This window comes from Archocentrus centrarchus, chromosome 22, assembly GCF_007364275.1.
Source record: "Archocentrus centrarchus isolate MPI-CPG fArcCen1 chromosome 22, fArcCen1, whole genome shotgun sequence".
NCBI classification, from domain to species: domain Eukaryota; kingdom Metazoa; phylum Chordata; class Actinopteri; order Cichliformes; family Cichlidae; genus Archocentrus; species Archocentrus centrarchus.
Window position 1 is genome coordinate 3822415 of NC_044367.1, and position 21686 is coordinate 3844100.

Consider the following 21686-nt stretch of genomic DNA (forward strand, 5'->3'; position numbering starts at 1 on the left):
ATAGCAATAGCTTCTCCTGCACCTCGGTCCATCAGCACAGTGCATTATGTTAAGAAAGAGACGGAGCACTGACCCTCCGAGCACACATTACTGATAGTGTTGCGTGTGATCGCTTCAAATCTGTCAAAGTGATGGATTTTTCTGTCGTTGTGAAGAAAAATTAGTCAATATGTGGTTAACACCAGCCACTGTGACCATGTAATCAGGGTTACATCGGTCACTACATCAAAACCACTGACAGGTGACGTGACACCTTAACTCCACTTAACATTATGCAGGCTAACAGCAGCCACCTCCAGCAGAACAATGTGCCCCGACACGCTGCAAAAAATGCTCTCGAGAGGCTGGAGGAGCATGACGGAGAGGCCGGGAGCCCTCGAAACTCCCCACATCCCTAAAAAGCATGCAGGAGGGTTCCCATGAAATGAGCCTGTTACTGCCTGCTACAAATACTGCAAGAACCTACACAATAGGCCTGAGAGGGTGGTGTTTAAGTGTTGTGGCTGATGTATTTTCTGTGGACTTTCCAGAAGTCCTAAAAATGAAATCAGTGCCTCGAGTCTTCTCCTCGTGTGTGCATCTAAAAGTTAGCTGTAGCTGCTGCATTTATGATCGCAGTCCGATTGATCGTACCTGATCTGAAATGTTTTATTTGTACCAAATTTCACGTGACATCCCAGCATTTCTCCTCGGCTCTGCAGCGTTCATGTCTTCATTAAGAGCACAAACAAGCAGGAAGGTGCAGCCAAATAACTTCATGTCTCTTATTTCGACTTTACCTTCCTGGTATACTGAGTCAGATTCTCAACCTGCGGTCCACGAATTCTTCTGCACTCTCACCAGGAATAGTTTCACGGGTTTGATTAAAATTAGCGAGTGTAGATATATCAAAGCAGCAGCTGAATAATAACTCTGTAATTGCGCCCTCCCCCTGCTCTCTCCGGGGTTGGACTGCTGTTATCAGCTCTTAGTCTCGCTGCCTCTCTGCCTCCCGGAGCTGCTGATCTCTCCCAGGGCTTGTCTGTGTCTTATCTTGGCCTCGCACTTTATGGGGAGGAAGTTCTTAGAGGGCTGGGCCCGACAGATAGCGACTGACCTGTCTCTTCCTCTGGAGCGGTTTCTTTTTTAAGGAAGCTGCAATCTGCTAACTGAACTAAAAAAAAAAAGCTGACTAGATTAGCCCCCCCCCCCCACTCCACTCCCACTGAACCTCTTCAGTGGTGCGGCAAACACACCCTTTACTGTCTGAGGATGAATGTATTTCTTCTTCTCTGTCTATTCCCTACCTGTCTGTGCACCTGTCTCTCCTTAATGAAGCAGGGAAGCTGCCTGTGGACTCAGGTGGCTCTTCTTTGAAGTTGCCGCCCACTGGGAGTTTGAACTTCAGGATGAGGGCCCCTGTGAATGTGTCAAAGGCAGAAAGTCTGACAGAAGTTAAATGACTCCCATAAACCTTTTGCTTGCTGCTCCTTTAGAACGAGTCTTTCAGCCTTTGCTGCTTTGATTGGCTGTCTGATGTCTGCAGACAGCCGGAGAATAACTGCACTTTGTTGCAAAACAGGTAATCAAGGTGGAGAATCTTTTGGAGCGAAAGCTGTTGAATTTTTTTGATGGTTTCCTTCTCCCGTCAAAGCCAGCACACGCTCCCGCCGCTTTCAAAGTAATCTTTTGTTTCCTGTTATCAAAGCCAATCAGATTTTATTTGAAATTTCTCTTCCAAAATTGAACTTTTGTGCAACCTGAAGATTTGAGATACTGCTTTTTTTTTAATCAACGCATTAAATGTTTGCTGTTTTCCCGTCACAGAGACTTGCAGGTAGGAGCGGGAGCCTGTCTCGGCCATCCTGTGAAAAATCTGTTTCAAAATAAAGTGCACCGAACTCTAGAAAGCGTATCGTAATTGAAAAGAAAGCGTGTGAAGATAGATCGGCTTAACGTGCGTTAAGCCTATTAACATCTTATCGGGAGTCACAGTGCATTTTTTTTATTTGGTGGTTTACTCCTGATATAAGATGCTTCACAGATCTTCCACAACGCAGAGATGCAGCAGGATCTTAAAGGTTTATTTCTTTATTTATTTTGCTAACCTGCTGTTTCCTGTTTCACCCCCTTTGGGATGGGAGCGCTGCTGCAAAAACGTGTGTTACAGCAAATCTAAGTGTGTCCATTCTGGTGTTTGTCTCTGTGACAGATGGTGCTGCTGACAGCGGGGAGCTCGACTTGAGTGGGATAAATGACAGTGAGATAGAGCTGGTACGTACCTGCTGCTTATGCAGCTCCAGTCAAGCCGTACACACCACCGATTTACAGCGCGTCATGTACCGTGAATGCCCTAAAGTCTTAATTCAAATGTTGTCAAGTGTTTTCTGTTAGTGTTGGTCAGCATGTCGCATGTTAGCGTGGCAAAAATTGGTTTAAAATTTGGCCCATGTTCATAATTTTAATTTGTGCTTTTTGAAAGTCACAGATTAAAAATGAAAGTCTGATTTAAAATCTTAACAAAATGGGAAAGGTTAAAGATTCATATATTTAGTCCATATTATACCTGCACATTATGTTTTTCCATGTTTCTTTCTTTAAGAGTGGATTAAACCAGTTCAAAATTATTATGAACAGGCAGAATAATTCATTTTACTCAGCTGTCCATTTGTTAAGGGTTGTTTTGTTGCAAGGTTGCAGAAACAACTTACTTTAATGTCAGTGTTTTTGTTTTTCTAAGTTCAACTCAATTCAATTTAATTTATATAGCCTCAAATCACAACAACAGTCGCCTCAGGCTCTTTATATAGCGAGGTACAGAGAAAACCCAGCAGTCAAAAGGACCCCCTATGAGCAGCACTTGGCGACAGTGGGAAGGAAAAACTCCCTTTTGACAAGAAGAAACCTCCAGCAGAACCAGGCTCAGGGAGGGGCAGTCAGGGAGGGGCAGTCAGGGACAGCACAAAATAGATTACTGTAATAATATTTATAATATTTAACTGACTAAAAACTAACCTTTTTAGTCAGTTAAGCTTTTTATTCTACATACAGGCCTGTGTCAGCGATGAACATTTTAACCACATTTAGGCCCGAAGAACAAACTCAAGAACTCACAAAAGCTTTTCATGCAGTACCCATTACACATGGTAAATGGACTAGTTCTTATTTCGTGCTTTTCTACTCTGTCTGAGCACTCAAAGCGCTTATACAGCATGTTTACATTTACTCCATTCACACCCATTCATACGAGCACTTCCATTATTAAGCTAAGTGCTTTTATTATCTAACATTCACACACTTTCACACTCCAACGCTTACATCGGAAAGCAACTTGGGGTTCAGTATCTTGCCCGAGGATACTTTGGCGTGCAGCCTGGGGTAGCCAGGAATCAAACCGCCGACCTTCCGATCAGTGGGTGACCTGCTCTACCTCCTGAGCTACAGCCACCCCGCCACACATCACATCATTAAAAAGCAAAACAAAACTGTAAGTCAACAAAACTCATCTTTATGTAGAAAGTGGAACTCCTTTTTTTTACTTTTAAATTAAGCCAACAGCTATAATATTGCTGTGTAATGTGTTTACCTCTGCTTGGTCACTCACTTTACACAACAATAGAGCGCAAGCTCCAATAGCGACCAAAATGTTGTTTTGTTTTGTTGGTGTGTGAGTCGGTGGGCTCTGGGAACATGGAGCACCTCGCTAAAGAGAAGTTTGACTCAAACTGTTTATTTGTGTGCCGATATGATGCTGCTGCTTCTTTCACCTGCTGCACTTTTAGTATCTCAGGTGTGTTTACTTCTACCATTAGATAAATTTACCTTTAGCAGTGTTGGATTCTTTATACTTGTCATCAGTTGCCTCTTTCTGGTCATTATAGCAGATAAAGCTGATCATGGCTATGACCCAGGCTACATTAAACTGCAGTACCTCCCTGCAGGTTTATCCAATCAGTTGCAGAGTGTCTTTTTACTGATTGATCTCTTTACTTTGTGCTGGTTGGTAACAAAATCAGGACATCAGTCACTGTCTTTCCAACAGCCAGGAAATTGTTGATTTGCAAAATTATTATAAAGAGGATATAATACGTGAAACTGGGAGAGGTAACTGAGTATTTAGTTCAAAGATTAGCAACAGGCTGTTTTTAACCCAAATGGGAAACTCCCTGTAATGTGAACTCCTGCGTCTCTCCCTCTGCTTCTCTGCAGTATCTGCTGAATGACAACGAAGTGAAAATCAAGACAGCACTGTGGATGGCAGAAAACTCCACCTACCTCAAAGAGCAGAAAGGTACTTTGAGGATGCAACATGATCCCTGTGCTGGCTGTGTTTCAATGCAGAATTAAATGTTCATTTGTATTCAGTGGTCGGTTTGTCCCAAAATGCACCTCCTACTTACAGTGCTTTATCAGCCAAACAGAGCTAAACCTCCAACTGAACCTGGAAGCGTTCAGGTTGTATCATTTTTATAATGCTATCTCCAAGCTTGTATGCCCAGACTGTCTCTGTTGTTTTCAGAAAAGGAGGCCAAGATAGCGAAGGAGAAGGCGCTCGGGATCTACAAAGAGAGAAAGGTAACAGCAGTCTGAAAATCGTGAGATAAGGGTGGGCATTTTTGTTTGAGGTCGTCAGGATGACAGGAAGTTTGTCTGAGGCAGTAAATGGTCAGACAGACTGAAACATAAAAACACACAGTTTTTTTTTTTTTGGTCAGGCAGGGTGAGAGTTGATCAGTCATCCAGAAAACGGGCAAATGGGCCGTAACACAATTTGTCAGCCATAAAAGCACCAGTCACATCTGATGCCGTATGAATCTGTTCATATCTCTGAGTTATCCAACCAGCAGCTGCCTCAACTTTGACCACTTATCTGCTTGAAATCTGAACCCTACACACTGCTGTCAAAAAGCCATTCAGTCTTCTGCTTCAGCTATTGTTTTCTGTGTTCCTCATTCATTGTGCCTGAAATGACTCAGATTGTTCCTTTTGAGAAAATGTTTCAGGCCAGAAGTGAGGAAAAGAATTATGTAGATTTTTCTAATCTAACTCAATAATCATCCTCTCTGTGGCTGCCTCTGATCTCAAGAAGAAAAAGAAAGAAAACTCTAATAGAACTACTGTTAGTGCTTTCCATCAGTAGTTTGGCAGAAGGATCTATTCAAATAACAGTTTTAAAGTAGACCTATTAAACCACCCATGTTACTTACTTGTCACTTTATTAGGTACACCTGTTCAGCTGCTCGTTAGTGCAAATATCTAATCAGTCAATCACATGGCAGCAACTCAGTGCAATTTGGCATGTAGAAATGATCAGGAAGACCTGCTGAAGTTCACACTGAGGATCAGAATGGGGAAGAAAGGTGATTTAAATGACTCTTGATGTGGCATGGTCGTTGGTGCCAGAAAGGCTGGTCTGAGTATTTCAGAAATTGCTGATCTGCTGGGATTTTCCCACACCGCCATCTCTAGGGTTTACAGAGAATGGACCAAAAAAGAGAAAATATGCAGTCAGCAGCATTTTCTGGGCAAAACGGCCTTGTGGATGCCAGAGGTCAGAGGAGAGTGGCCAGACTGCTTTGAGCTGACTGGAACAACAGTAACTCAGATAAGCACGTGTTACAATTAAGGTACGCGGAAGAGGATCTCATGTTGAGTCTTAAAGCAGATGGGTGACAGTGGCAGAAGACCACTATGAGCCACTCCTGTCAGCTAAGAATGGCACAGGATCATCAAAATTGGACAACAGAAAATCTTTGTCTACCTTGAGTCTCAATTTGTGCTGCAGTGTTCGGATGGCAGGATCAGAATTTGGTGTACAGTGGATTGCAAAAGTATTCAGCCCCCTTTTCTCTGAGTGCAACCAGTTGCATTCAGAAGTTGCCCAATGACTGCTAATGACTTAAAAAGAGTCCACCTGTGTGTAATCTAATCTCAGTACAAATACAGCTGCTCCGTGACGGCCTCAGAGGTTGGTTAAGAGAATATTGGGGGGTAAACAGCATCATGAAGTCCAAAGAACACAGCAGACAGGTCAGGAATAAGGTTGTGGAGAAGTTTAAAGCAGGCTTAGGCTATAAAAAGATTTCCCAAGCTTTGAACATCTCACGGAGCACTGTTCAATCCATCATCCGGAAATGGAAAGAGTACGGCACAACTGTAAACCTACCAAGACAAGGCCGTCCACCTAAACTTACAAGCCGATCAAGGAGAGCACTGATCAGAGATGCAGCCAAGAGGCTGCATGTTACAAAGGTGAATTCTTACATCTAATATGGCCAAACTCTCAATATATAATGTGAAATAATCCTAGTGAGCTCCTTTTCAGACAATTTTTTCTACTTGTTGGTCAGCATGATGTCAGTGAAAGTAGTTATCCCAAATATGGTCATCTCAGGCACATTGCTTTGGCTCTGAGAAAAGAAGCCCCCCCCCCCCCCCCCCCCCCCTTAAAGTTTTGGTAATGTGAGTCCCACATGCCTCATGCTGAAAACTCCCACAATCATATAATCAGGCTCAAACCCTGAGGCCACAGGGATAATTCAGGAGAAGCCTGAATGCCCAACCACAGATAAGTCTGAAACGGTGCTTCTCTGAAGATGCATGTAAACATTTCTATGTGTGTCAAATCAAAACAGAGAAAAAGGAATGTGTATTTTCAAGTTCAGCTAAAAAGAAAAAAAATTTAGAAAAGAGAATCGACCCCTGCATAGTTACCTCATGTGCATTTATTGTTCAGGAGCAATATTTCAGCCTGGGCACATTTGATTTTACTCTTAGAGTGCTTTTCAACCCTCAACCACATCATTGTTATGACATAACCTGCAGGTATATCAGGGCTGCATGTGATCTTCATATAGTTGTTAAGCCTGCCTATCAGGTTTAATGATTCTGTACAGCCATACAATCATTCAGGCATGTAATGTATTCTAAAGAAAATCACTAGAGCTGCAGTTTATCTGTTAATTATTTTCTGTAGATTGTACATGTAAGAGGAACCGTGAGTAAAAATGCATAAAATGCAGAATTTGGGAGAAAAACATCTTATTTAAATATGTCAGAGCCAAAGTGAATGCATTCAAATATGACGTTCAATCTGACCAATACAAAAGCAGAAAAGCATCACATTCTGTTGAGTGGAGAGCTTGAACCTGTCGTTTTTGACTGATAAATGATCCAAATGGAGTTGATACATAAAAATTGCAGAGTGAGCTGGACAGTGAGCAGTGCTATGAGGCAGACTGAAACTAAACACAGACAGATGGGCAGTAAGTCCTGTGGAACTGGTTTCCTCTCATTTGCCATTTCTGGTTTTGGCTCAGCGCAGACCCTTTGTTAGACCCAACATCTGTTCACTGGTTTTAACTAGCTGGATTAACTACAGTGGAACAGACCTAATGAGACATGCAACCTCCTGACAGCTCTTATCCAACCAGCAGCATACTGTCACATCACTGACAAACGAGCAGTTGAGCAAACAACATGAAGAGCATCATGTTTATGCATGAAGGATTTGTGCATCCTTTGTTTCTCATTTGGTAATGGTTAATATTCTGAGTTGATTAGCTGCTGTATGGGAAAAGGGCCTTGGAGATAAAATCAAAATCAAGTGTGTTAAGAAACTTGTTTAAAAGCCTTTTTTTTTTTTTTAAGTTTTAAATAAAGGAAATCTGCTGATCTGTGCCATAATTTTAGAGTGGGGTCAAGAATACCTGCAGCTGGGTGATAGCCCCAATCTGGTGTCTTAATAGAGATAAGCTGGATTTTATAGAAACGTGTTTGGTTTTAAATTTGTCTGCAAAGTTGTTCCCATCCCAGTCGCCAGCCTTGATAGCCAGGGATCAGTGCATCAGAGCCTCCGCCCTTGGCCGCTGCCCAACACACATTTCACCTACTGCAGGTGGTGAGCCTACAGAAGGATGGTCCCATGTCCCCTCTTTGAGCTGAACCCGGCTGGGCTGCATGGGCTAAGGCCCAGCCACCAGGCATTCTCCCTCAAGCACCCTCCCCAGGCCTGGCTCCAGGGTGGGGCCCTGGTAACCCTGCTCCCGGCAGGGGAGAGGGAGGTCTGGGTGCCTCTGCTTAGGCTGCTTCCCCTGGGAACCAGCCAAGGATAAGTGGAAGAAAATGGATGGATGGATGGACAGAAATTGTTCCTCACTCTTACTTTTAGAGGGCAAATCCCTCCCTGGGACTGGGAACGAAATACTTTAATATGAAGACAAACTGTTTTCAGATAACATTTGACCTTTGTCTGCTGAATGCAACTGGAGTACATTCAATAAAGTTAGATGAATTGAAAGGTGGTGTCTGTGCAGTCCTGGCCAGGACAGTGTTGGGTTGTTAATTGAAGAAAAAGAGCAACAAAAAACTTCAATATGGACCCCCAAGAAAAGTAGTTTCTGCTGAGCTAGTAACAACTAATGGGCCTTTTAAGCAACAGCCTGTAGCTCTTAACTTTTTATCCTAGCACTACAGGTCTAGGGATAATAATGGTCCACTTCTGTACACTAAATGGAAATTAAACAACAATTTGATGGATAACAATGACATTTTGTACAATCCTTTATTCCTCTGTCTTAGTGATTTGTAATAACATTTTCCTTTTCAAGTCAGAATTTCTTTTTGTGCTTTGCTTTGATTTACCACTAAATACCTACAAATCTAAATATAATAGTGAATGTTAGCATGCTAATACCCTAAACTAATTTCTGTTAAAACTAAATCTGTTGAATATTAGTGTTTTAGCATGTTGACATTAGCTTGTAACTCCGCATACCTCTCTGTCAAAATACAGCCCACACATAGCTGGTTCACATATCTCTAAAAATCGTTTGGTTACTGGTGTAACCCCGGTTCTCTGAAAACTGAGTGAGGTATCTCACTATGGGAAGCACCCTCTGGCGTGACCAATCATGGAAGCTCCACTACCACCACGTCTGTCCTAGACAGACCAATCACTTCAAGGACACGGGGTCCCCCAACCCCCTTATAACAGTAACCTGGCCCCACACCAGGCATTCTCAAAGTATTTCTTCCACGTGCTAATGCGAGTAGGCACTCACTCGGTTTTCAGAGAACCGGGGTTACGCCAGTAACCAAATGTTCTCTTTCGAACCTTGCTCGGTACTAGACTGACAATTTATGATACTGAGGCACTTGAGCTCTAATGTATTCCCCGGATGTTTCTTGTATTTGATGAGAGCTGATGTAAGCTTTAGTTTTCTCTGAAATCCCAACAGCCTAGAGGCCCCAAAAAGAAATGCCCCCCAATCCGAGCTAACACTGCTGACGAGGCCATAGAGAAGATGCTGGAGCAGAAAAAGATCTCCTCCAAGATCAACTACGATGTCCTAAAGGACCTCAACATCAAGCCCTGTGCCAGCCCAGCTCGCAAGGCTGAGTCCCCGAAGAAGGAGAGGCCCGCTACCAAGCTGGCCGGACGCAACCGAAGACCCGCCCAAATTCCACTGAGCCTCAGCACGCCGCTCAGTACCCTGGGGAAAAGGTTGGTGCAAAACTTGGTTTCTAATAGTGAGTGCGTGCAAGAGTCAGAAGGTGCCTCCAGTTTTTTTTTTAATTTTTAAATAACCTAGTATATGTAGCTGTAATAAAAAAGTATAACAGACTATCCTGTCACCATAATATGATAAACAAACGTTAAAACAACCTTTCAGCGAACTACCCAGTTCTAAAAGGCACAGCTAGATTTTGGCTCTTAAAGCAGAGCACACACTGAAGGAACCTTAATCAAACTGATGTATAGTGTGGCTGCTCTTTGCCTTTTAAGCAGTACTGTTTCTTTTTCATGGATTTGTCTACCTCTTGGAAAACTTACTACAGATTAGATTTAGGGTTTGTGAGCATTCTCTTGCTTCACGTTACTCCAGGCTGACTCCAGGATGTTCAGATGGTAAATGGACTGGTTCTTATATAGCGCTTTTCTGCTCTGCTCTGGAACTCTTATACCACATGCCTCACTCTCCCATTCACCCCCCCCCCATTCATACAAGCACGTTCTTCTACCCCTAAATGCTTCCTATCTCACATTCACACACGATGAATGCGTCAGAGAGCATCTCAGGGTTCAGTATTTTGTCTAAGGATACTTTGACATGCAGACCGGAGCAGCCAGGGATCAAACCACTAACCTCCTGATTAGTAAATGACCTGCTCTGCCTCCTGAGCTACAGCCACCCCAGATCAGGTTTTTGTGGACCTGCTGCAAGAGTCTTTGTTCCTCTTGAGGCTGGAGGTAATTTTTTATGACACATATCCATCCCACAGATTTATCATTGCCAAACATGTGGTGGAAGGTTCAGATGGGTTATGTATCGGATCACCTAGGATCATATCAGAGTTAAAAACAAACCAAAAAATCTTCGTTTTCATTTTCAATTTTGCACAGGATGCTAAAGTGTAAAAATGTTTGATTTTAACTGCTTAGTAACTTTCCAGCTGTGACTTTCCAGCTGTGACTTGACTTCACATCATACTGCATTAAAAAAATATGTGGTCTGTGATCAGTGCCCACAGACCGCACTGATTCCTGGCAGTTAAAAGGTGTTTACAAGCTATGAGATCTACACTCGCCTGCCACAGAAATAGTCAGAAATGAACCACGCCTGCTCAGCTGTGATGCTACTCTGCTACACGTGCTGCAGACACTGCACTGTGAACAGTGGAGTCGGAATCACTCTGGTGGGCATACTTTGTGATTGCACCAATAACTAAATTCCCACAAGCATCGTTTTCTACATTATGTTCTTCAAAAAAAAAAAATCATATTGATGCATGTCAAATGTACATGATTTGTGGACATTTACCAGACTTCTAAATGATTTATAGAAGTTTTCTAATATATGCAGTAGCTTTTCCTTAAACCAGGAAACAGACTTTAATGTGTAAAATCAGCTGCACTTTATTAGAATCTGCAGATATTAACGTGCTCCCTCTTTATACCTCCTTGCATTACTCTTTTTGTGTGTGTGTGTGTGCGTGTCTGTTATCTTGTGAGCATATTTGGCAGTAAAAAAAAATAAATGGACCACTTGAAAAGAACAGCTGTTGCACCAACCATTCTGCCGTCTTTGGGAGGCTCTTTTCAAAAAATATTGTCCGGATTGTGAATTGATTATAATTTAACCAGATGAGTACTGTGCACCCCACTCCTGTTAATGCTATCGCCTGTCATAATCATGTAACCATGATAACACCTAAAGAACATAAATTCATGTTTACTTTTGTTTGGATCTGCTCAGCCCCCTCCCGCTCACTCCCTCAAACCATTAAATAATCTTGAATACAAACACCAGATGCTCAGTTGAATAAAGGCGAGATGGATGGAGAGTGTTTGCTCAGATCTGATGCAGCACCAGCCGTTCCTCGTCTGCCGCTCGGGTCAGACTCAGCAGCTTTTTTGTTTTTCTGGCTTCACTCCGTAACAAGGAGGAGACACTCATCCCGACTCCAGTCGCCCAAAATAATCACCTGCGACAGGAGGACAGATGTTCAGTTTTCTGTTTTCTGTTTTTTTTTTTCTCCTGGACTCCTGTGGGATATTCTTATTTTTCCTTTTTTTTCAGTGATGCACCTTGTCTGCCAGGATTTGTCCCTTAGCGGTTGCCCCCCCCCGTTCACGACAGGCATTCACAGGACTGAGCCACACCGATCCTTTCAGACCAATTTAATGGGTTTTCTGCAACAGGGAGAAAAGCTGATGTGTTTTTTTTTTTTTACTTTGTTTGGTAGTGGGGGAAATTGGTTTCCTCTGGCTCTGTTTTTAAACCCTTTTCAGTTAATGTTGGTTTTAGGTACCATCTTGAAGCTTTATAGCTCTCCTATAGAGGCAACTGTTTGGTGATTAAGGGGATGCAAACCCCCACAATTCGCCCCCCCCCCTCCCAAGTTCTGTGGTTAGCTGAGCTGAAGTCATCTGGCTGCAGTTTGCTAGGCGTTCGTAAACCCTGTCCTGGACTCTGCGATAATGCGCCGCATTTGGTCTCAGACCCACAGAGGAGTTAGATAAGTCTGCTGTTTATTGCAGTTGGGAGTCTTTCAGAGCCAGTTCCTTTTTAAGTCAAATAAAATATATTTATAAAACACTCTTTAACAAAGTGGGTTTGTCACTTTGTTCTCCGCAGAGTGGCGGGCGGGGGGGGGGTGTAAACACACATAAAAACATGAGAAGAAAAACATTACAGTCTCTTAAGATTTGAGGCCAAAGCCTGAGAGCGGAAAACGGGTCATGGAAACAACAGCAGCGGCAGCATAATCGCAAGGCAAATGTGGAGCTTTTGCCCCGGGTTTCTTCTGTCTTTAATACATTCTTTATTTTGTGAGCATGTGTTTTTGTGCAGCATGTTTCATTATTTACAGTGCGACCAGCTAGCTGCCCTTAAAAGGGCAGGTTAACCCACAACACCCCCAAATTAAATAAATAAATGGACAAAAATGAATAAAACTGAAGCACAGATAATGGAGGGAAGTAGAAAATGAAAAACAGAAAAATTGCAAATGAGAAACAAATTACACAACAACTGAAACTGAAGTGAAATGGAAAAAAAAAACATTTAAAGGGAACTTCATATGCTCAGTGATCTGCAGTTAAAAATAATGCTTTTTTGACTTCTACTGCTGTTGGTGCAGCACTTCAGTTCATACTCTGAGAGGAGGGGTTTTGGCGCCTCTCCCTTTAAAGCAGCTTTCTTCTAATTGTGGACAGGATTGGCGCTCACAGCCAGCGCTGTATGCCTGGGGATGACCATATTAAGGCTGTATGCTGGTGCTGACAACGTCCATCCATTTTCTTCCACTTATCCAGTGCATAAGCAGAAAAAAAAAACACAATTGGTTTAATTAAAAAAACAAACAAACCAGAAACTGAAAAATTGCACAGAAAAACAAAAATGTGAGGACCCAGTATAAAAGCAACAACTGAAACAGCAACTAGAAGCCTTCAGTTGTTGATTGAATCAATAGGCAGCCGCTCTCTCTGGCAGAAACAACAACCACTCCTTCTCTGACAGCAAGATTGATGACACAAATTATGATACATTATAGCACTTCCCATTTATAGGATGGTAATGTGATGAATTAATGATCATTGTGGGGAAATTGCTTTTGAGCTCACAACCCTCCACTGGGAGGTCAGAGGTCAGCATGGTGAGGCTGCCACGTGATGCAGCGTCTTGCTTGAGGACACTTCAGCCTCTTGATGCAGGCAGACACTCACTCTGCTGAAGTGTCTCATTCATCCTAAAGACAACGCTCAGGGACAGAGAGGAACTCCAGGGCTTGAGTGATGAGATGAAAACGGGGTTTTGGGGTGTGACCTCAGATACAACAAACAATGAAATGATCCTTTTTGTGTTTATTTCTATGCATCAGATAGCCTCTAGTCGTGCTGGGGTCTGCAAAAAAAAAAAAAAAAAATCAAACAAGCACTCACTAACCAGCTGTTGCAGCAGTTGTCTCACATCTTGTTTTAGACTCTGCTTCACTCCCCCGGCAGAGAGATTTCTGATAGAAGGTAAAGTAGTGAAAGGTAAGGTAAAGTATGCTTGAAGCAGTATTGTTTTTTTTCCAGATGGCTAAAATCTGTTTGCTGCTGATGTGTCCACAGCAGTGCTTTAGCTTCTGTGCCCATCTGCTGGGGGGGGGGGTAACGCAGGTAACACAGTGACTTGAGGATCAGAACCTCAAACAGGCCTACTCCAAACAAACTGGACCATCCCCAACTGGATGAAAACAGTGGAACAGTGATTCGCCTCCGCTCCAGAAACAAGATCTATGATCATTTTTAATAAAAGTGCCTGTGACACGTCACACTGATTCTGTAGAAAATAGTTATTTATTCGGCCATTTAGCCTAAAAATTTTGAGATGTGATTTCCGGGCCACAGCACAGCCCTGCTGCTGATCGTCTGACCCCAGTATTTATCAATTTGCAAGCAGCAGCCATGGCTACACCAAACCATTAACAGCAGTAGGCTGCAACAGTGCTGGATTTGAGCTGCTCCAGTTGGCTAATAGCTGCTGCCAGAATGGCAAATTCCCCTTTGGAAAGCCGACATGCTCCGTGAATGAAAGCTCGTCTCCAATTTCATGTTTTGGCTTTGATCTCCACGAAGGGGGGCTTTGCCGGCACAAGCCGTGTCGTCGCGTGTTTTAAGAATGGATGCCTTTTTCCTGAAGTGTTCGACCTGTTTGAATTTTTAAGAATGCATTCCTGTGCTATCAATGAATCATTGATGGGGAATTGCTGGTCTGAATCATTCATCCCACACTTTGTTTCTTTCTTTTATTTTCCTGAATGGATGCTGGCTCCATCCATTTATCCAGAAATGGCTGAACTCTGCACTTTGTCGCCCTGAATGCACAATAATGTTTTCAACCCCTGCGGTTTTTCTGTAGCTCTACCCAGAAGCCACTAGGAACAAGAAAATGCCCCGAGGGCTAGCGAGTAGCAAAATGGTGATAATATCCCATTCTCTCAAAGCATGTTAGTTGTAGCGCTGGAATGAAAAAAATGACGAGAAAACAATCTCAACCAGCAGCCGCTGAGCGCAGAATGGTCTCATTCAGCTCGGCGGTCGAGGAGCGGACCGTTGCTTCGGCCCGTGAAAAGGTTGTTGTGCTGGTTTATTGAAAAAGGAGAGGGGCCTGGTGTCAGGGAGACCTATGAAAGTGCAGGAGACGGCCTGCTGACAGTGCAGTCATTGTGCCTTGTTTCGAGGCCTCGCTGAGGGGCTACACTGAGGCATTGTGCTGCTGCGGCCTCCCCTCCCTCTCCTGGTTCCACCTCCGTGCCTCCTGGCTGCTCTCAGTGCTCCGTTCAAGGGTCTGCTCTTCTAGATTTGGGCTCTCGCTCTCCGTCATCCTGGAATTCTTCTCTTGTCCACTTCCACTTTTCTCCCTTCTGTCGCTGTGTTATTTTCATCTCCTTTGTGGCTTTGGATGTCTGATTGCTGTGATATCCACTGGCATGCGTTAACTGCTTCATAGACTGTAGTTCGGCCATAAATTCTTTCTTTGCTATATTTTATTTGGCAGTAATTCATTATTATTGTGGAGGGCATTGATGCACTTCTGTTGTGCTTTATGTTTTATTGAACCCAAAGACTGAAGTGAACGTTAAAGAGTGATCTTTGGGCTCCCCAAAGTGAGCCAAATGCCCTGGAGCAGAGGTCGTATGAGACTTTCGTTATCATTGTGACACACAGGTTCACAAAAAAGTCTGTGCTCTTCTTGTTATGTCATATGATTAATATGCTATTACACATCCACGGATGGATGGATGTTGAATAGCATTTTAATTTTCTAAAGAACTTAATCACAATAACTATACAGAGGATGCATTTGTGAGGGCATGAAGAGCTCTGCTGCCACACCGGGAACTGAAATGACTAGTGCCACTTCAGCCACTTTAATCCAGTGTAATTTATTTATATAGCACCACTTCAAAACAGCAGTTCTCTCCAGGCACTTATATTCTGAGGTAAAGACCCTGCATGATTACAGAGAGAACCCCCCCATTGATCCCTCTCTGCAAACACATGGTGACATTGTGACAGAAGCACGCCCTTTTAACGGGAAGAGCCCTCTGGCAGGACCAGGCTCAGGGAGGCTAATTATTTGGGATGTTAATCCAGATCACCAGGTTTCTGCAGAGTTTACAGTGTTCACGTTAGTGTTTGAAGTGCTGATTATTGCTGATTGGTTTAATATGCTCGTGCCTTATGCCCCTGACATTTTTAAAAATCAGCTTCTGCAAAGAGCCAGTTGCGCTCGTAGTTTGTGGCTGACAATCAGAATGAAATGACCCAAGTTTCAGTACTCTTCAGCTTTGTCTCCAGCTTTAGGTTTCACTGATTCTGTCCCAAAAAGCTCCCGTTTTCTTCACCTCGCTCCCATCATCCCTTCTTTTGCAATTTCTACCTTTCCCTTCATTCACCTCCTCTTCTTCTTCGTCTTCCAGTTCTTCCCATCCATTTCCCATCCATTTCTTTTTCACTTTCACTCCCAGTTCATTCCAACTCACCAACTCCTCACAACTAACCCCCCCCCCCCTCACAACCTGCTTCTCCTTCCTCCTCCTGTCCTCTATTCTCTCACCTACTTTTTGAAATTTCTCTGTCTGGCAGTTAAAAGCCCTCAGCAGCAGCTACAGGCCTGTCGTATCACTCTGCACCATCAGGTCTCTTCTAGCTTTGGGCTTTTGCAACTCGCTAACGAGTTCTTTGTCTTTCTTTGGCTCTCTGTCTTCTTTTCCCCCCTTTTCATCTTCGCTCTTGATCTCACAGCAGAAGTGTTTGCACTTTACAAAATGTGTAAATTTGCTTGGATGGCAAGACATGAAAATGAGCCATGGAATGAGGCGATGAGGGAGCGAGTCTGATGAGGCCACTTTGAGTAAACAAAAAGCAAGAGAACATTGGAGCTATTGAGGCTCTGTTGACAGCTTTCTTGACTTATTGTTTTTAGAGGTGGACTGATAGACTTTGTCTTCCTGGTAACTGTACTTACATTTATAGAGTGATTTCTGTAAACTTTAATAAAGGCAATGCAAATAAGTGTTAGTCAGCATCCAGCACACGTGTCACAGCCATCTCACTGATATCACAAGCTCTTGGGGTCCTCAAGACCGCGAACGCATTTTGATCGTGGAGCCAGCAATAAACAGGATGGTGCAGCCCAGCTATAAAAATGTCCAGACTTGGTTTTTGTTCCTTCCATAAAAGGACAATCATTGGGAATTTTTGACCATTACTCTTTTGATATGTCAACAGACTACCTTCTTTAATTTATCCGTAGGAAAGTTCATATTTTTAGTCCTTGAAGTAAATATTTGAGCAGCGTTTGCTGGCAGAGCACCTGACACAACTCAAGATATCAGAAATTTGCATTAGTCTTAAGGGTCCTGCTTCACAGTCAGTTTTTTTTTTTTAACTCAAATGACTGCCTACAAACTAATTGAGATGCTCACATGATCAGCACAGACTGCATGTCTCTGCGCTGTCGGGCCTAATTTTTCTTTTTTTCTTCTGGCTTCTTGCCTGCTGTTATCTTGTCTTTGCGTCACCCCATTTCTCCCTCCTTACCCCTCCCTCTTTACTCCCACCCATTTGTTTTCTCTTCCTTTGTGTTCCTGCTAACTCAGCCCTTCAGGGACAGCAGGGCCCCTGCTGTACTCAGAGTACTGGACAGTCTTTAGGTTCAAATGTACCATGCACTCTTTTTCACTTCTCCCTCTTTCTCTTCCCTTCCCCTCCCTCCTTCTGTCTCTTCGCCCTCCACCTCGTTCAGCCAGCTGCCAAACAGACCCTCCCTGTTCCCTCCATCCCGACTGGATGATGGAAAAGCAGTCTTCCAGAAATAGCCAAGATAATTGCCCTCCGGTGATATTTTTTTTCCCTCCTCTGTTGCTCTTTACACTTCTCTGCTCCTTCATCTGTTCTTTCCCCATTCAAAGTTGTTTTTATTTTTTTCCCCCTTCTCTTTTTAGAGAACTTGTTTGATTCCAAAGGTTTTTTTTGGGGGGGAGAAAAAATGAAGGGAAAAAAAAATTCCTCACTGCATTTTTTTTCCACACACAAAGGGCAGCCAGGACAACCATTTTGGTCTGTGTTGGTTTTCCAGAAATGTAAATCTGACCCACAGACTTAGCCGGCGCTTGAGAAAACTGGAAATCTCAGCAGGTTCCTGGCCAGATGTTGCCACTGCCACCGCTTCTACGAGGCTGTGAAAGAGGGACAGGAAAGGGGGAAGAAAAAAAGGAAATGCTTTCCATTTTGGTTTTTTCGACTTGCTGGAGCAGGTGTCGTGAGAAAACCCTGGGAGTACATTTACAGAACTGAACAGAAACAGGAAACTGACTGAGAGGGAGCAGCTCCAGTTAAATCTTCACCCGCAGAGACGAGGAAAAGAGCAGGCTGAACTTCACTATTTGTAAAGTTTCCATAGTTTCCTGCAGAGCACACTCGATCGAAGAGGATGTTTTCCTACTTAAGTGACCAGCTGTGTTAGGGGAGGGTGTATAATTTGTCTGTGGTTTGCAGCACCTCCCTGTAAGCATTTGATCTCCCTGCCCTCCACCCCTGCAAACTGTAACCAATGAGTATTTGGGTGCTGGCGGTGGTGGTTTGCAGACCCCCATCCACCCAACATCCCCCACTACCACCACATGTACACGCTGGGACTTCTGCACCAGTCGTGATGTGGGTGGCACACGCTGCTAATGAGATTAAAAGCTTGTTTACGCAAAATTTGAGGCTTTTCAGAAATTACGGGCATCAGAGTTTGTAGGTTTGCGGTGGTTTTCTTGCATTTTAAGAGCCGTTTAACTTTTCCACATTTTGGTATGCTTCCGATTGATCTTAAAATCGATTTGGCTTTTTCTCCTTAATCTACACACAACACTTTACAGTGACAAACAAAAAGCATGTTTTTGACTTGCATAACAGAAGAGTGACATATCCCATTGGGCTAAGTATTCAGATTGTATGTTATGGTGCCCCTTTGTTGAGATACTTCTGCTTCTTTATTAGAGTGCACCTGCTTTCTAATTGAATTCAGTGGATGTAATTAGGAAAGTGTATATGAAAGTGAAAACCAACCAATAAAGTGTAGCACTGTAAGACAGGACTGTATCAAGGCTGAGATCTGGGGATAAAAGAACATATCTGCAGGCAGCCATCATAATCCTAAAATGGAGAAAGTGTGAAAGCACCAACAGTGTTCCTAGAGCTGTGTGGCCAGCCAAACTGAGTAATCAGTGATGAAGGGCCTTTGTCAGGCCAGTAACCATAAGCCCAGCGGCCATTTTAAAATAGCTCTGGAGTTTATAGATCCTTAAAGCAGGACAGCCATGGTTGCAGCGCTCCACCAATCAGGCCATTATGGTAGAGTGGTAAGAGTGGAGTTTCCCTTGTTTAAAAAGACACGACGGCCTGCTGGGAGTTGGCCAGAAGGCACCCAAAATACTTTAAGACCACAAGAAGCAAAATCTTTTGGTCTGAGGAGACAAAGATTGAACTATCTGCCCACTATTTCCAGTAGTATGTACAGAGGAAACTAGGCACTGAGAATCCCCTCATTAATACCATCCCTGCAGTCGAACACGGTGGTGGTAGAATCGTGCTGTGCAGAAGGATTTTTTTTTTTTTCTGACTGTGACCTGAAGTCTGGTCAGCATAGAGAGAAAGATGAAGAAAATATAGCGAGTGGCTTCAGGGAGAGTCCTGCAGTGGCTCAGCCAACGTCCGGACCTGGAAGCAGTCTGGCACTTCTAAAGAGACCCGAACGTGGCTGTGCACTGATGTTCCCCAACCAGTTAGCTGAGCTTAAATTATGATGAAGACTGGGAGAAGAACAGTGTTCCAGGCTCCGAGATCATTCCCAGTAAAATGCAAACTGATGACCTGATTACTTAGTTTAATGTTTTTGTTTTTTTTTTTAAGTTGCAAAAATCTTTTCTTATTTTGCCGAATTGGATGTAGATCCAAAAAAAACTTTAAGTTGAATCTAAAATGTATAAAAAATGTGAAAAACTTTAAAATGTTGCAAACTTTCCAAATGCACAGTAAAAGCTGTTTGTTCAAATTTGAAAGTAAACGAGCATCTACTCAGGTCAACGTGTTTTATTTAGCAAACGATCAGGGAGGGAATACATGAACAAAGACTACCAGCTTTAAGATCTAATATGCACTGTATCCATATTATTACATAAAACCACTGTGTGCTGATATCGAGGCTGCTAGAGATGAACAAAAACAATTATAATTTAGCCATCAGTAGGTGAAGGTTGAATTAAAAATGATTGAACCTTTTTCTTATCAGATACTCAGTAGCTTTTGAGAAGCTTGAATGAGTGGATGTTGTTTATCAACCAGATGAATAACTTACATATTGCCACAGATGATATTGTTTATTTGATTATGCACTCATTGCTTTGGCGCTAGTAGTTTCCAGTGCACGAGTCCCGAATGTAGCTCAGCCTTTAAATTTAAGGCAGAAAACGTCACTCCAACCAAATGGGAGTTTTATATCTCCCATTGTGCAGTGGTTATGCGTAATGTTATGGCTTGATGAGATAAAAGTGTAAACTGATCATGAGCCCTCTATTATTCATTGTAGTTTGACTCATAATCAGGCTAGTGATGCCATGATGTGCTATCCCACACATGAAAGTACGTGCCAGGGGCCAACATGCCTGTGGAAAGGTTTTTACTGCTGGCTGCTTGATAAATTAAGCTAATTTCACATACATTTACATTTAGGTCTTTAGCTTCCTCTGTCACGCAGAGAGATGTTAAGATATTTAATCCCTTTCACCCCCATCCCATCCTCCTCAGACGAACCCATTTCTCAATGAAGCGCAGAGAAATGAGAGCATCCCTTTGATTTTTGGACATCCGGCTCTACTTACAGCAGCGACAGCAGCTTTCCCTGCACAGCCTCTTCCATCCAAACAGCTTTCAACGGCCAAACCTTTGTTCTCCGTCGAGCCTCGCGCTGTAACTAATGGGACAGCGAGGGCTGGAATTTTGAGGGGAACTCTAAAACTGGGCCATTTGGAAAATGTCCCAGTTTTTATCCACAGCTTAGCCACAGAATAAAAAAAAAAAAAATCAGCCCAGCCAGCAACCCAAAATGTTGACACTATAAGAGTTGATACTATTGTGGTAGTTCATGGCCTCACGGGGCCACAGCACAGCTTAGCAACTCAAGACTTCCCCCCCAGAGCCACACGAAGGGACACTTTAACACCGAAATACTTCTTCTTTTGTCCCTCTTTATCTTCACTCTCGAGTTGGTCCTCGCTCTCTTAAAACCCAACATGATATACTATTTTCAGTTTTATATTTTATTCCCTTTACTGCTAAGTTTTATTGACACCATCCCCCCAGCTATTGCCAGTTGTCAGCCAGTGGCTAAACGGCCTCCCTCAATCGCCTTTTCAGCTCAGGCTTAGTCTCATTGGCAGTAAGCTGATTAGAAACGAGCCACTAAGCCAGGCAGAGAGTGATAGCCTAACAGAGAGTTGCTGCAGAGTGGATGAGTGAAGGAGGTGAGGGAGGGAAGGAGGGTGAGACAAGAGGGAGAAAGCTAGTCAAGGGATAGAAAGTGAGAGAGACAGATGGGGCAGAGGGAGGCTAAGAGATTAATAGATGGGACATAAAGTTTTGTGTTGTGACATCACTGTGATTAGAATGTACTGAATGTCTCTGAGGCATGAGGTGATACCTGCACCCTACAGAGGTTGCACAGGTAGCCCAACTCCTCCAGGATGGCATTGCCAGGAGTCTCAAGAGCTCCCAGGAAGCAGGCAGTTACTCTAGGAGAGCTGGACAGGAACGGTATCTGCTCCTTTGTGCAAGGAGGAACAGGATGTCACTGCCAGAGCTACAACATGAGCTCCAGCAGGACACTGGTGTGAATGCCAGTCACATGGCAGCAACCCAGTAAATGGCATTTATGTTTTTTATTAAGGATCTTTGGTGCACAAATTATACAATTAAGGACACTATATGCACCCCTGATCTTGAGCTTTTATGTGTAAGCTTGAGACATTTTACCTTGGGAATCTTTTTATTTGTGTTGCATACATCCTGCCATGCTGATATTTGTGCTTGGGGATTTTAACTATTGTAAAGTGGATTATGCTCTACTTGGATTTCAGAAATATGTCAATAGTGGCACATGAAAGAA

The 21686-nt window shown here is 43.2% G+C and overlaps 1 protein-coding gene across 1 annotated transcript in view; it reads left to right on the forward strand.

Annotated features, from left to right (window-relative positions):
- Positions 1-21686, forward strand: part of LOC115801393 (transcription factor IIIB 90 kDa subunit-like) — a 123913-nt gene that overhangs the window by 71602 nt on the left and 30625 nt on the right. The window contains 4 exon segments of the mRNA XM_030759184.1: positions 2192-2253; positions 4189-4270; positions 4499-4554; positions 9219-9484. Coding sequence (XP_030615044.1) covers positions 2192-2253; positions 4189-4270; positions 4499-4554; positions 9219-9484 — 466 coding nt within the window.